The 16,499-nt window shown below is 33.6% G+C and overlaps 1 protein-coding gene across 1 annotated transcript in view; it reads right to left on the reverse strand.

Moving 5' to 3' along the window:
- Positions 1 to 16,499, reverse strand: part of LOTGIDRAFT_173233 (hypothetical protein) — a gene marked incomplete at both ends in the record, with an annotated part of 90,802 nt that overhangs the window by 58,213 nt on the left and 16,090 nt on the right. Inside the window, 16 exons of the mRNA XM_009050694.1 lie at positions 89 to 240; positions 713 to 923; positions 1,600 to 1,773; positions 2,131 to 2,359; positions 3,074 to 3,205; positions 4,948 to 5,043; positions 5,487 to 5,621; positions 6,341 to 6,507; positions 6,898 to 7,138; positions 8,163 to 8,333; positions 8,839 to 9,036; positions 9,308 to 9,409; positions 12,796 to 12,957; positions 13,876 to 13,998; positions 15,135 to 15,353; positions 15,889 to 16,063. Of these exons, the coding sequence (XP_009048942.1) occupies positions 89 to 240; positions 713 to 923; positions 1,600 to 1,773; positions 2,131 to 2,359; positions 3,074 to 3,205; positions 4,948 to 5,043; positions 5,487 to 5,621; positions 6,341 to 6,507; positions 6,898 to 7,138; positions 8,163 to 8,333; positions 8,839 to 9,036; positions 9,308 to 9,409; positions 12,796 to 12,957; positions 13,876 to 13,998; positions 15,135 to 15,353; positions 15,889 to 16,063 (2,687 nt within the window). The remainder of the gene's footprint in view (positions 1 to 88; positions 241 to 712; positions 924 to 1,599; positions 1,774 to 2,130; positions 2,360 to 3,073; positions 3,206 to 4,947; positions 5,044 to 5,486; positions 5,622 to 6,340; positions 6,508 to 6,897; positions 7,139 to 8,162; positions 8,334 to 8,838; positions 9,037 to 9,307; positions 9,410 to 12,795; positions 12,958 to 13,875; positions 13,999 to 15,134; positions 15,354 to 15,888; positions 16,064 to 16,499) is intronic.

Consider the following 16,499-nt stretch of genomic DNA (forward strand, 5'->3'; position numbering starts at 1 on the left):
TAATCTGGTTAATCAAGTCTGATATTACTTACTAATTGTAACATCCCTGTAAGAAATAGTCTGGTTAATCAAGTTTGATATTACTTACTATTTGTAACATCCCTGTATGAAATGGTTTGGTTAATCAAACAATAAAGTAGTGCCTGTAGTCTTTCTCTCATATCAGCTACTATATTACCATTGGTTGTTGCTTCTTTTAATATATCTATATATTGTTCCAGTTTAGACTCCATATTACTTCTATAATGTGAAGCAAATTTTACATTTATGAAGTTCTATGATCCAGAGAGGCCTTCCAGTTTTCTTTGTAGGTCCAAATTTTTTTTTTGCTCAAATTTGGGAAAACTATACACCAAAATCAAAAGAAATGTGTTCTTTAACGTATTTAAAAAAAATTGACCGAAACATCTGTTTTTATTCCAGACCAGTTGGACAGTTGTTTCTGGTGTAGAGACTGTAAAAATAAGCCCTGTTAAATGGGGACTTTCCGCATCTGTGTTGGTGCACGGGTATAAGTTACCTCTGGTCTGCATGTTTGGGGTGTGGAAAATCTCAATAAAACAGGGCCCTTGATTTTCTGACTCTATTCCAGCCGATGACTAGTAAAATATCCATCAGAGGCTGGAATAGAGACAGATGTTTCAGACAACTGCATCTACATCTTGTTAAGTGATTCATTAAAGATACAGTGAAAAAACCCGATGGAACAAACCTTAAAGATTTAAGATCTTCTGTTTCAGGACTTTCCAGAATTCGACTCATGCTTTTATTCCACATGATAGCCTCAGCTGTGATGACACATTGGACAGGGAACTGAAGTAGCCAGTGTCTGTAAGTCTGTTTAATTCCGATCTTCAGAGCTTCAGCTTCAGGTTTTTTATACTGAGACAGTTCTTCCAGGATATGTATCGGTTGTCTGGATCCTAAAACAAAGATAGGTAGCCATATCACCATGGAAACGGTAAGGATATTTTATTGTTTCATGGTTATAAATTGGTGAATTTACTCCTAAATCAAAGATATCTTGAGAGGAAAGGTGGCCATATCTCCATGGAAACAGGATATTTTATTATTTATTGGTTGTAAAGTGGTGGACTATGATTTTGGTAGGTAGATAGGTAGATGACATTCGCCTCCAATTATGATTTTGCTCCTAAAACGAAGATATCAGGACAGGTAGCCATATCTCCATGGCAACAGTTAGGAATATTTATTTTTTTATGGTTGTAATTAGGCGAAATTTGATTTTACTCCTAAAACAAAGATATCTTGCCAGGAAGGTAGCCATGGCAACAGTTAGGATATTTTATTGTTTTATGATTGTAATTAGGTGAACTTTGATTTTGCTCCTAAAATAAAGATATCTTGACAGGAATGGTAGCCATATTGCCATGGCATCAGTTAGGATATTTATTGTTTCATGGTTTTGGCGAACATTGATCTTGCTTCCTATCTCAATCTCCATCTTCATTAGCCCATAAGATGCAGAAAAACTCCATTCATTTCATTTCTGATCTCAATCTGACTTAATCAAGGACAAGAACTCTATCTTCATCCAAGCAGAGCTTTCTTATAATGCAAGAAAAAACCATGACCTACCTTCATCCATTCTGGCTTGAACACAAGCTTGCATCATCACTGTCAAAGTGTTCTTCATTATGCTCTCTAGAGTTTTCAACCATTTGGTAGCAGACGGGTTTGCTTCTAGCCTGGCCAACAACGGAACTTCTTCACCCAACATACCACATAGCGACACCACACACAGTTTTTCAGCTGAAATGATCAAATGACACTTGGATTGTCAGCAATTATCATTCGAAAGACAGAAAGATAGGAAAAAAAAAAATTTTTTTTTTCAAGATTAACAAATTCGGTTCTTGACCAAATCTCTTGGCATTATGAGTTCTCATATTATCGGTACCCATTCACAGCTAGGTTGACTGCAACAATATCAGAAGATGACTTATTCAAGGTGACCAGACTGACCTAATAATCCTATAGAACCCACAACCATCAAAATTCTAAAGCTCTTACCAACTATGCTGCAAGCGATTCTTAAAGACGTGATCATTCCCTTTAGTCATGCCATGGGTCAGTCAAGAAACATGATGGATGACAACCAATACTTACTGTTGAGAGCAAAGTCCAAAACTGTATTCATAGCACTAGTTCCTTGTGGTAAATCAAACTTTAACTCTTGTATTCCAGGGAAACATTTCCGTACAAATGGCAGCAAATTCTGTGGATTCCTGGAGATTCCAAGTAATTCTACCATGTCCTGATTACTGAGGAAAAATAGGCGGGTAAATTGCTGTCGGGTTTCCTCAAATATCATTTCAAAATCTTTCAAAATGTCTTCCTGAAAATAGAGTAAAAATTCTGAAATTTTACATTATGCTTTTTGACTCCCAATTGTGGTACATCATGCAGTGTGCAACAAGGGAAAGTTTGCCAGTACAAAGGACCTTATTCACAGCCATATAGGATCCAGAATTAGGCTCATAACACTAACAAACAAAGGTAGTATGGTGTCACTGCAATAAAATAGCCACTTGCCGTCTTTAAAGCCTCCTTCTCCATAACTCAGAAACTAAAACTAATCATATTTTACATCATTAATATCAGAATTGATCAAGCTATTTAATGATACTTTCAGATGAATTTTACCTTCACACATTTTTGAGAAGGGGCAGTTTTAAGTCAATTTAGAGGCTGTTGAACGAGTGTTTAGTGATGTCACATAGGTTATTCATTGATATGACATTGCCATCTTATCAATGGATGATGTAATTTGCGTTATGAACCTCGTTTTCAGTGTGAATAAGGTCTTATGGCGTTATTTTTTAAACTGTCGAAGAATCCTATTGTGAACATCATCAAGCAAACAGCATCTCAGTCTATGGTCCATTCCAAACAATTTGACGCTTTTTCCAACCTGCATCACTGACAAGGACCTGGTAGAATAATCAAAATGTAGTACAGTGAATCCTGCTAATGCGACCAGCTTTATTAAGGATTATTTCATTGAATGGTCTCTTAATACAATTTCTACAGTATCTTGATTAATTTTTACCTCTTCAGCTATAATATTAAGGAATAATGTACGTAGGTAATCTCCTTGTAATAGCCTGTATCCTTTACTACCTCTTTTATGATTTACAACAGACATCACTTTATTATCTTGTACAACAACTCTCATCCAATCCTGAAATATACAATACATAACAATGTAGAAACGTACAACATTTACAACAGAAATCATTGTAGCGATGAACAACACGTACAAGAAATATACAATGTACAATAGACATCACTGTAGAAGTGAAAACATTTACAACAGACATCATTGTAGCAATGTACAACATTTAAAACAGATATCAGTGAAGCAATATACAACATTTACAACAGATATCAGTGAAGCAATATACAACATTTAAAACAGATATCAGTGAAGCAATATACAACATTTACAACAGATATCAGTGAAGCAATATACAACAGATATCAGTGAAGCAATATACAACAGATATCAGTGAAGCAATGTACAAAATTTACAACAGATATCATGGTACCAATGTACAACATTTACAACAGATATCAGTGAAGCAATATACAACGTTTACAACAGATATCAGTGAAGCAATGTACAACATTTACAACAGATATATCATTGTAGCAATGTACAACATTTACAACAGATATATCATTGTAGCAATGTACAACATTGATAACAGATCAATGTAGCAATGTACAACATTTACAACAGATATATTATTGTAGCAATGTACAACATTTACAACAGATCAATGTAGCAATGTACAACATTTACAACAGACATCATTGTAGCAATGTACAACATTTACAACAGATATATCGTTGTAGCAATGTACAACATTGATAACAGTTCAATGTAGCAATGTACAACATTTACAACAGATATATTATTGTAGCAATGTACAACATTTACAACAGATCAATGTAGCAATGTACAACATTTACATTTAGACAACTACAAAGCAATTTACAAAAGCTGCGTCAAACACCACTAAATTTAGTTGACAAAAAAAGAAAAAGATTTACAATAGACATCTGTTTAGTAAAGTGTATGGATCAGGGCTGTTGATTTGGCTCTATATGCTGGACATGACCGACGGGCTGCTCAAATGACCGGTGGTCAATATCCTCTATCATACATTCAGCTATCAATCAAGTATAGTCTTATATGGAACTCAATATAATATTATCCTGGTGGGAGGAGCTAAGCTACTGGAGCACTGTACTGAATATTATTATCACAAAATGGCTGTCAGGAATTGATTGTTTACTTTTCAAAACGATCTTATCTAATGATTTGGGAATTGTTTAGGATATGTGTCATTCAGTGAAAATATGACAAAAATATTCTGGAAAATATATCATGGATTTACAGACATCACTTTAGTAAGAGTGGAAGAATTACAACAGACATCACTTTAATTAAAGTGAAAGATTACAACAGACATCTCTTTAGTAATGGAAGATTTACAACAGACATCACTTTAGTAATAGAAGACTTACAACAGACATCACTTTAGTAATGGAAGATTTACAACAGACATCACTTTAGTAATATAAGTTATACAACAGACATCACTTTAGTAATAGAAGATTTACAACAGACATCACTTTAGTAATGGAAGATTTACAACAGACATCACTTTAGTAATATAAGTTATACAACAGACATCACTTAAGTAATAGAAGATTTACAACAGACATCACTTTAGTAATATAAGATTTTACAACAGACATCACTTTCATAAAAGTGAAAGATGTACAACAGATATCCTTTTCGTAAAAGAGAAAGATTTACAACATACATCACTTTAGTAATAGAAGATTTACAACAGACATCAAAATTGTCCTGAACACTTATCAAAACATGACAAACGAATGCTAAAAATATACCTTTAGTTTGTTATGAACTTTCTCAAATTTTTCAGCTTGTTCCGGCCATTTCATGTATAAATGAGGTTTTTCAAAAATCTTTAACAGATACATCCACTGAAATATAAATTACAGTACCCACTAACAATTTTAACTTTTGACACTCTAGGGATGCTGATTCACATGCCAAATTGCATAGTGGAGGGAGGTGTGGAAGAGTGAGCATCTGAAAGGCGTCTTGAATATATGTAAATAGTCTTCAGAAGTACTATTAACGTACAAAAATCACATAATTCCTTTAAAAATATCTCAAACTAAGAATTTCTTTTTCTATAGATGTCTTTTCTATATATATATGGCAGTGTCTCAAGAAAAGATAACTCATCTTTTTAACTTTCAAACGCAAATAATTCTGGACACACATGGATTTGAAGGCTCAAATTTCAAAGGTGAGCTGTGAAGTCTATTACTGATTAGCCTAGTTAAAAAATTCCCATTTCTGAGAATAAGGTACGATTGGTAGAAAAAAAATTGCACACCTGTCCCTTTAAGTAACCTACCTTTTTCTGAGCAGTGTACCACAAATCTGTGATTTCTTCTATCTGTTGTAGGTTATCTTGCCAGATTTCTACTGTATTTTTAACATCACCTAGGTAGCTAGACTGGGCCATAGATTCTACTGTAATACGCGTATCCTGTGGAAATAGGAAAAAATATATATTATTGTCTTTGAATATCAAAAACTTATAGTTAATTAAACATTGCCCACACCAATGGGGGTACAGGGTGTGCATTTGCCCCCCAAGGAAAATGGTTTGCAAATTAAAACATATAATTTCTATATGTTTTGCCCCACAATATGTTTCAAAATGCACCAAAACAATTTCAAATTTCGCAAGAAAACCGTCTTATTGTCTGAAAAGTTTTATGAATTTTTTCGATATTTTTGAAGAGAATTGGAATATCAGCCTCAATAGTACTGATAGTCTTAGCGTGTCTTTGCGTTGATAAAAATATAATCTTGTAAGTTTACATTAAAAAGAAACACAATTCTGTCAAAGAAATTTCAACCCAAATAAGTCCTCTGTAAAAACAAATTTTGAAGACATAATGTGTGGTTATGTTTATATTTTTATCAACACAGACATTCTAAGACTAATAGTACTATTTTGAGGCTGATATTCCAATTTTATAAAAATAATAGAAAAAATTTAAAAAACTTTGTACTTTGCTCAGACAATAGAAACTCTATTAGAGGGTTGACTATGACACCTCCCCAGACTCATTCTAAATTCAATCTTGAGAGTTGTCCCCCATTAAGTCAGTCTGCCCCCTATTTGTACCCCCCTGTCTCGGGGGCCAGGCCTGTCAATGCCATAAAATGTGAGTTATTAAAATTTGTCCACAAACTAACCTCTAACTGGTATTTGAGCTTCTCCACCTCAATTATAATATACAGATCATCATTGGCAACATCTAAACTAATCAGTGAACTAGAACTAGCGTTAGCTTTCTCTTGCCGGAATTTTTCTATTTTACTCTGTCTTTTAGTTGAACTTTGAACTCTTTTATTACTAGCATCTGGAATTTATGAAAATTCATTAGTTTCAGGAATCAATTCAATTAATCACATACCATTGTTTCGAAAAGCTTTCAAAAGCAGACTAGTTGCTATCCAAACAGATACTAGGGTGAAGCTTCGGGGAAAGAGATTTTTTGAGTCATAAAATTGTAATTGGTATCATTGGTGCTTGATTGGAGAGTTCTGAACAGGTTATGTCTGTTCCAATTCTGCCTGGTATCCAAGCAGATATCGCAGGTGACCGCTTGAAAATATCTGAGATTGCCTGAATCTCTAACATAGTTATGAGATTTTGCCCCGAAAAACTTGCTTTCAGGGCAGCCCCATCTGCCCCCACTTTGGCTCTGCCACTGGTACAGACGTGAATGTAATATACAAGAGTTACTCACCCTTGGCATACAGACTATCAGGGATATGCTTGGCTAATTTGAATGCTTTCTCTTCCCAATTGGCAGTAATCTTATTCAATTTCAACTCTAGATCATACTCTGCCAGAGAACTGAGATAAACAGAGTTTATCAGCTCTGCATGCTCTGTCAAGTTACACACTATCAAATCATCCACAGTTAGAGAATGGCTGGGGTCATAGGGTTCATTCATTCCCAAAAATATCACCTTCCAATGTCGTTCCTGTAATTTGAACAGAAACAGTTATAAGCAGTATTCTACTTTAGGGTATGTGCAAACCATTTTCATTATAAAAAAAACGTCATATATATAATCATAAATATTTTTAAAATATGCTATTAAAATCTGTGTATATTCTTGATCAAACTGAACTTTTTTTTAAAAGGGTTAATCAAAAACGGAGAGTACTAATTGTTAATCAAGCAGCTTGACGTAGTTTTGGTGTTATTGTGTTATAATGGCTGAAAAAATTTGTTCGACCTACAAAAAAAAGGGAAATGTCCCTTTAAATTGTCAGTTTACAACCATTTTCACCATCCAATAGGTAAATGAAAATCATGTGATCCTCTTAAAGATGGGTTTCCTTATTTTCATTTATGAAAATGAAAATACTTATATGAATAGAAAGAAGAGGTTTTCAAATAACTTGGAAAAATACCAGTTTGTCTCACATGTCCATAATTAATTACTAGCAGAATTCCAATGAGTGACCGATCAAGAAAGGTCAAAAAGTCTCTTTTTGTTTATACAGACTGTACATACATGGACATTTATGATTGGTTAAAACTCGTAATTATATGCAACAAGAATAACGATATGATTAGGAATACATGATAATTCATTAGAAACACCAATTAATCAAATAGTTTTCTTATTTTGACACTATAAATGAGAAAACATATCTTTAACACTTTGAGCCCTGAGTGAAAATGAAATAAAACATCATTGGCTGCGCATGCAGTTTTAAATGCCTGACGAGAGATCAACTTCATAAAAAATTTTTTTTTGATGGAACCGCAAATGTGACTTTAATGTTTAAGAGAGATATTGATGATATGACTGAACTACAAAAATATCCAGCTGTCCAAATATATCTGGGTCTGGCACATCTGATTTATCCAAGTCAAAAATACCCATAAAGGGCCTAGTTTTTCTGTCTCTACACCAGACGACAACTTTCAACATAGCTATCCAATGCAGATGTTTTAGTCTAAAGCTTGAGATCTACTGAGAACAGGAAACATACCTTTAAAGCAACATTAGAGAGCTTATATAGCAATGGTAAACTCTTTTTAAACTCTGTTAATGTTTTGTACCAGTGAGTTAATACCAGATCACCATCATCAAGATGATCTTTCAACTGACTAGCTGCTCCAATCCATTCTGTTACCTTTGCTAGAGCCTTCTTTATATTGATCTGAAATTATAACCACAATTCTGTTGGTTACTTCTTACAATTAGAGATTGGATTATTTAAAGCAATACTACCTCTTAGAATGGGCATAAAATTTAAAGTTTCAAACTTGGTGTATATATTCTTCATTTGGACTTACCAGGTGTCATGACTAAAGAATAGAATCTCTATATAAGACGATATATCTATTAAACTAAATAATTATTGAAATACACTTCTTAGCAAGTTTCAAAATTACTAAGTTTTATGAATTATTACTTAGTTTTATAGATTTATTAGATTATAGAGGGATTCTGTTGTATAGTTCTTAGGTTTTGCTGTCCAACAATGCATACTTGATATTTAGACACAGATTCTGCATGATGCCATGTGATTAGTTGAAATGAACGTTAACAGTATGCGACCTAAGTATAAATCTTTTAGATTACCATGGAGATAAAAAAAAAACTAACAAAACATAACGAAACAATCATATAATTTTAATTTGGACAAGACTGGACTAACATACCTTTTTAAAGAGGGTCTGTTTCCAATCTTTGATTGAATTAGTAGAAACTTCTACATATTTCCACAGTTCACCACGTATGTCCATCTTGGCTGTCATCTCATTGAGGAACTTGAGATCATACGGCTCTCCACAGATGGCTTCTCTCCATTTACTAGCATCTTGTAATTGTATCTGGACCGAGAAAAACTTTTCTCTTATCTGGAAAAAGGTTTGAAAATCATTGAAAAACTATTTTAAAATTTTGACATTCTAAAAATTTTATGTGTTGAACAAGAAAAGTCTGATAATTTTCACCATTCCAATTTGCAATCAGACGTCTATGGTTCATGCAACTTCAATTAAGCGTTTTATGACGTTAATTGTGAAAGGCCTTATGTGATAAAGCATATTTTGTGGTATTTTTTGGTCATCCTTAGAATTAGAATATCTTTAATATGAGATATTGAAGAAATAAAAAGTCGTAACTTACAGCTTTCATTTCCATGAGAATGAAACAAGGATTTTGATGAGGATCTAGGAATATTCCAGTTGTAGCTTTCTCACATAGTTCATAGGCTTCTTTTTCCAATCTCTATTAAAACAATAAAATATTATTATACCATTAGCCAAGATTCAAATACTTTCTGCCTAAAATAAATTAGCTGGAGATCATATCTTTCTGAATGGGACAGGTTTGCCATTTTAGGAGGTTGATTTGAGTCTTGAATATATGTAAATAGTGTTCAGAATTATTAGAAATGTATGAAAATTGCAGAATTCTTTCAAAAACATCTCAAATTAAGAATTTCTTTTCCTATTTCTATATATGTTTTTTCTTTATATGACTTGTCTTTTTCACTTTCAAATGCTGGTTTTGAAGGTTTAAATTTTCACGAACACTATGTGCCGATTGGCTTAGCTAAAAAATTCCAGTTTCTGAGAATAAGGTATGATTGGTGAAAAAAAAATGATGCATCTGTCCCTTTAACTTTGCTTTTTAAGTCTAAAAATACTTGATTATTTTCAGAACAACAATTTTTTTTGTCAAATTTTTTCTTTTCATGTGAATTTTGAAAATCTACAAAAACTTGGCTTACTTCAATATCAAATGTCCTAATAATTCAAAATAAGAGCAGCACATTTTTCCAATCAGACATGACCGTCAAAGAAGACAAATCAACACTCCTGGTCCAAAAGGAGAGCATTACTTATAATTTTAAATTCTGTCATTTGCAATTCAAACAAAATGAAAAAAGTAATGTGTTAAATTCTATGAGTATAAAAGTTTCTATGTTATTGCTATACAAATTTTGTATGTTATTACTAAAATTAACTCAAAATGCCTGGACTGATGAAACTTCCTCTCTAAAATACCAATATTCTACATTCCAATGCCTTGTTTTACAAATTCTACTCCATATCCCCTCTTGATATATAAAACCCCCTACTCTACATCCCAAAGCCTTCCACCAAGCCTTGTAAAATTTTATCACTCTACATCCAAAACCTTCCCATGCCTTGTAAAGTTCTATCACTCTACATCCCAAAACCCTCCCAAGCCTTGTAAAATTTTATCACTCTACATTCCAAAGCCTTGTAAAATTTTACTACTCTACATTCCCAAGCCTTGTAAAATGTTATCACTCTACATCCCAAAGCCTTGTAAAATTTTATCTCTCTACATTGCAAAAGCCTTGTAAAATTTTACTACTCTACATCTCCAAGCCTTGTAAAATATTATCACTCTACATTCCCAAAAGCCTTGTAAAATTTTATCATTATACATTCCCAAGCCTTGTGAAATTTTATCACTCTACATCCCCAAGCCTTGTGAAATTTCATCACTCTACATTCCAAAGCCTTGTAAAATTTTATCACTCTACATTCCAAAGCCTTGTAAAATTTTATCACTCTACATTCCAAAGCCTTGTAAAATTTTATCTTTCTACATTCCCAAGTCTTGTAAAATTTTATCATTCTACATTCCCAAGCCTTGTGAAATTTTATCACTCTACATCCCCAAGCCTTGTGAAATTTTATCACTCTACATTCCAAAGCCTTGTACAATTTTACTACTCTACATTCCCAAGCTTGTAAAATTTTATCACTCTACATTCCAAAGCCTAGTAAAATTTTATCACTCTACATCCCAAAAGACTTGTAAAATTTTATCATTCTACATTCCCAAGCCTTGTAAAATTTTATCACTCTACATTCCAAAGCCTTGTAAAATTTCACTACTCTACATTCCCAAGCCTTGTAAAATGTTATCACTCTACATCCGAAAGCCTTGTAAAATTTTATCTCTCTTCATTCCAAAAGCCTTGTAAAATTTTACTACTCTACATCTCCAAGCCTTGTAAAATATTATCACTCTACATTCCCAAAAGCATTGTAAAATTTTATCATTCTACATTCCCAAGCCTTGTAAAATTTTATCATTATACATTCCCAAGCCTTGTGAAATTTTATCACTCTACATCCCCAAGCCTTGTGAAATTTTATCATTCTACATTCCAAAGCCTTGTAAAATTTTATCATTCTACATTCCCAAGCCTTGTGAAATTTTATCACTCTACATTCCAAAGCCTTGTTACTACTCTACATTCCCAAGCCTTGTAAAATTTTATCACTCTACATTCCAAAGCCTAGTAAAATTTTATCACTCTACATCCCAAAAGACTTGTAAAATTTTATCACTCTACATCCCAAAAGACTTGTAAAATTTTATCACTCTACATTACAAAGCCTTGTAAAATTTTATCACTCTACATCCCCAATATAGCTGAATTAGAAATAAATTCTACAAAAAAAATCTACAATTTTTCTACATGATAAATATACCATAAATAAGCTTGGTTCTTCTTGATGGCGTTTTAATCCAAGTCTTTCGTACCTCTAAATAATTAAATCAATTTTTTTAAAAAATAAAGTGTTTTCCCCTTTTGGGTCCTTTATCACTTTTAAAGTGGGGTCTAATATGTCAAAATATTGCTTCAAAAACAGTCTAATTAAAATTACACCAAACTTTCGGTTTTTTTTTTATGTTTAATATGGCCACTTCAATTAGCTTGTCTATAGACCCTTACTGAAGTGGCTAAATTAAAAAAAAAAAAACATGCTACTAAAAACAGAACAAAATTTTTGGTCTAATTTTAATTGAAATAAAAAATTTTTTTTTCCATGGGTCTTTTTTACCTTAGCCTCTACAGACAAACAGCCTTAAATGTCCATTGTGGTCCAAATCTAAATTGTTAAGGGCTCATTGACATTCTTGCCATATGGGTTATAATAATTAAACAGGTGTTCTTAATTTTTTTATGTATATCGGGGACACTGATAGCATCAATTTGTATCATTCCAATTTTCAATCAGATATCTGTGGTTCCTGCAATTCCACCAACTAAGTGTTTGATGATGTCACAAACCTCAAAATATACTTTTTCACAAAAGTCCTTTGGAGATTAGTGACGTCATCAAACTAGTTTTAGTGGAATTAGACGTCTGATTGAAAATTCGAATGGTGCAGTTTGAAGCTAATAGTGTCCCTGATACACATACAAAACTTAGAAAACCTCTTTACAATCTCTTTAACATCTTAGCAGCTAAGCATTGATGAAGGTTATTTTTAACAAAAATCAAATTCTGTAAAAATATTAGAATCTGTTTCTTGCATCTTGGCTGATTTGTTTGGTCAGGCAGGCATAAATTGATCTGGTTGTATCTCATGATGTGGACCTAGTGGCGGGTGTCATGCGCCAAGCAGACCATGCTTACTCTTTTCAAAACACCTGATTGTACTTCTCTTCGGAGGAGTCCAATACTATCCAACTTTTACTCCCGATTTTGCCATACTGGATGAGATTTTGATTATCTGAATTGTTAACAAAATTTCAGATGGTTACATTGAACGTAGGAGTTGTTAATTTTCAAATTTCCTCAAAAAAAAAAAAGCTTCAGACAACAATAATTTCCTACCTGATAATTATCCTCTAATAACTGAGTCATTAAAGGTGTTTGTGTGTTGACGAACTCTGATGCATCTTGCATCTGCATGAGAAAAGCTTCCCATGATGCCCAGACATTTTCTTCATATTTTTCTTCTTCTGGAGTCAGCTGTCGGTAACTCATTCGAATCACCTGTCAATGAAATGGTGTTTTACAACCTAGGGTCGCTCGATCGATTGGTGAGTTCTGCACATTCATGATTTATGGAACCAACTGAACGTTCAATAAAACAAGTTAGAACAGCCTTCAGAACATGTTCCTCATGTTTCGAAAAAAATGGTAGGTGCAAACAGAATTCAAAATGGCGGAAAAGGAAAAAGATGGGAAAATTTTGAATGTGACATATCCCCTCTCATACTGTTCAATTAGGGACAGAATTAAAACAGACAAAACCTGATCAGAACTCTCAGGGATGGAATCAACAGAACGTTCAAAATAAAATTTGTAACAGAAATCAGAACGCTTTCCTCATGAGCCGAAAGAATAGTTGGTGCTGACAGAATGCAGAAAAGGAAATAAATAGGAAAATTCTGAATGCTTTCATACCTGTCAATTGAGGACAGAATTGGAATAGATGGAACCTGTTCAGAACTCTCATGGGGAGGTGTCATTTGAAAGACAAAACATTGATGAAAAATGATGACTTCAAGATGAGTTCCCTTATTTTCATTTATGAAAATGAAAATGCTAATTCTTTAATGAATAGAAAGTAGAGGTGTTGTAATGACTTGGGAAAATACCAGTTTGTCTCACATGTCCATAATTAATTCATAATTAGATAAATTAGAAGAGAATTACCAGCAGAATTCCAATAAGCGACCAATCAAGAATGGTCAAAAAGTCTTTTTTTTGTTTATCCAGACTGTATATACAAGGACATTTATGATTGGTTAAAACTCGTAATTATATGCAATAAGAACATAATGATATGATTAAGAATACATGATAATTCACTAGAAACACCAATTAATCAAATAGTTTGCTTAATTTGACACTAAATATAAAGGGAAACCATCTTTAATGCATTACTGGAAAAAATGATGAAATTACCTCAAATAGAGATTTAATATATTCTACTCTCTGTTGATATTGTGGTGTATTTTTCTTATATTGAGAATAATTCTTGGCAAAAATAGCAAAAGCACTGACGATTGGTCTCTTATCTTTCATATTCTGTAAAGAAAAATATAAAAAAAAGTATTGAGACATCCATTATTGGTAATGTTAAAAGTTACTCAAATAATGTTTTAAAATGGTTGTAAAAGATTTTTTAAATTTTGTATGTGTATTGGGGGCACTGATAGCATCAATTAACACCATTCAAATTTTCAACCAGACGTCTGTGGTTCCTACAATTCCACTATAACTTAGTATTTGATGACGTCACTAATCATGAAGGGACCTTAAATGATAAAGCATATTTTGCAATTCAAACACTTAGTTTAAGTAGAATTGAAACCACAAACGTCTGAGTGTTTGATGACTAACTAATTGCAAAATATGCTTTATAACACAAGGCCTTTCAAACACTTAGTTTTAAACGAATTGCAGGAACCACAAACAGCTGATTGAAAATTGGAATGGTACAAATTGAAGCTATCAGTGTCCCTGATACACAGAACTTTTTTTTTTCTTTTAGAAAATTAGCCTAAATTATGACCTCTAATGATTGGGTTACTGAACACCATGCAGGGTGCAATGAGGGAAATTTTGACAGCATAAGCCTTCTCTTTTTCAATTTGCAAATATCAATGGATCTTAAATGTGCACAGCCTATATATAGCACACGGGGCCTCTGTCTATTTCTTTTTCCATGTCAGACCGCAGTGGCTCAACTAGATGATTGGAGGCTCTGTAGACTTAAGTGAGTGAATTAAGAATGAATTTTATACATTCTCTCCTGTATCTCTCTGTAAGTCAGTTTAATGTCTGTTAATGGAAGATTTAAATGAAATGAAATGGAGTCTTACGTCCTACTATTCTGCACCATCTGGGCTAATGAAGACGTGCAAGAATGCAATGAGGAAAATTTTGCCAGGACAGCAGCATTAGCCTTTTCTTTTTCCATTTCCATCTGTCCAGGCATCTTTAACGTTCACAGCCTGTATCACACAGGGCCTTGGTTTATTGTCCCATCCGAACAACTAGACATTTTTCCATGACAGTAGGAAACCTGGTTGAAAAATCCGAAGGTATCATCTCAATCTATGTCGGGATTGACCCTGGACCTTCTGGTTAGCGAGCAAGCGTCTAACTCACTGAACCACCGTGGCTGCAGGAGGATTTAAATTTTTCATAATGCACTTTACCTTTAAGACGATTTTCATTTCTTCACAGAAGACCTTGGACATAGATCTGGCCTCTTCAGCAATGAAGGTAATAAGTTCTTGATATATATCATTAAGTCGTGGTAACAGTCCATCATGTATAGCTGAACAATCAATCAGAAACAGGCCATTCTCTGTGGTAAAACCAACATCAAAGTTTCGAATTTTTTCAGACCACATTCTTAGTTCTGTTAGTTTTTGCTGGAATAAATGAATTTTGATTGATCAATCAGAAGCATACCATTTGTAAATCCAAGATCAAGGACACTGATAGCATCAATTTACACCATTCCAATTGACTCTATCTTCCCGATATGGTGACATTTAGCAAAATATATCACAGTCTCTCTTCCAGTCATTACTGGTATCTCTTCCTTTAATGGAAATATAACGATCATTTACAGGGAATGTTAAGAGGTTTTCTAAACTCATTATGTGTATCGGGACACTGTTAGCATCAATTTGGACCATTCCAATTTTTAATCAGATATCTGTGGTTCCTGCAATTCCACAAAAACTACATGTTTGATGACGTCACTAATCGCATAATATGCTTTGTCACATAAGGTGATAACTGATAAGTGATTTATTAAACACTTAGTTTTAGTGGAATTGCAGGAACCTTTTTACAATCCCTTTAAAATGACTAAACCCTTGGTGAGACCCTGTGGTTCAGAGGGAAGTCTGGTTGAAAATAAAAGGGCATCTTTGATTGGGATACCAATCGCAATCTTACCTCTATGGTGAAAGCAGCAGCCCCTTTGAATTCTTTCACAGATTTGTCGTTCCATTTCCGACAAAAATGGCTGATTTCATTCAACCATTCATTTGACTGACAATAATGATCAATTTCATCATAGGCTGCCTTCAGTAGATCAGTCTGAACTTTAATGGCTTCTAGATATTCTCCACTGAAAATAAGATGAATGGAGTCTTTCTTTTCTGCACCATATTAGACAATGAAGACGGGCAACGTCATGCAGGGTGCAATGAGGACAATTTTGCTAGGACAGCAGCATTAGCCTGCTCTTTTTCAATTTCATGCAATTTTAAGAAATGAAATGAATGGAGTTTTACATCCTAATTTTCTACACCATATGGGCTAATGAAGACAGGCAAAGCCATGCAGTGTGCATTGAGGGAAATTTTGCCAGGACAGCAGCATTATACGACTCTTTTCCGAATTCCAACTGTTGAAGAATTTTAAATGTGCACAGCCTGTAGCACACTGGGCCATGGTTTATTGTCCCATCCGAACGACTAGACATCACTGACAGGGGAAAACCGGGTTGAAAAATCAGAAGGTATTATCTCGACCTATGTTGGGAATGAACCCTGGACCCTTAG

Source organism: Lottia gigantea (assembly GCF_000327385.1).
Source record: "Lottia gigantea unplaced genomic scaffold LOTGIsca_152, whole genome shotgun sequence".
Classification (NCBI taxonomy): Eukaryota; Metazoa; Mollusca; class Gastropoda; family Lottiidae; genus Lottia; species Lottia gigantea.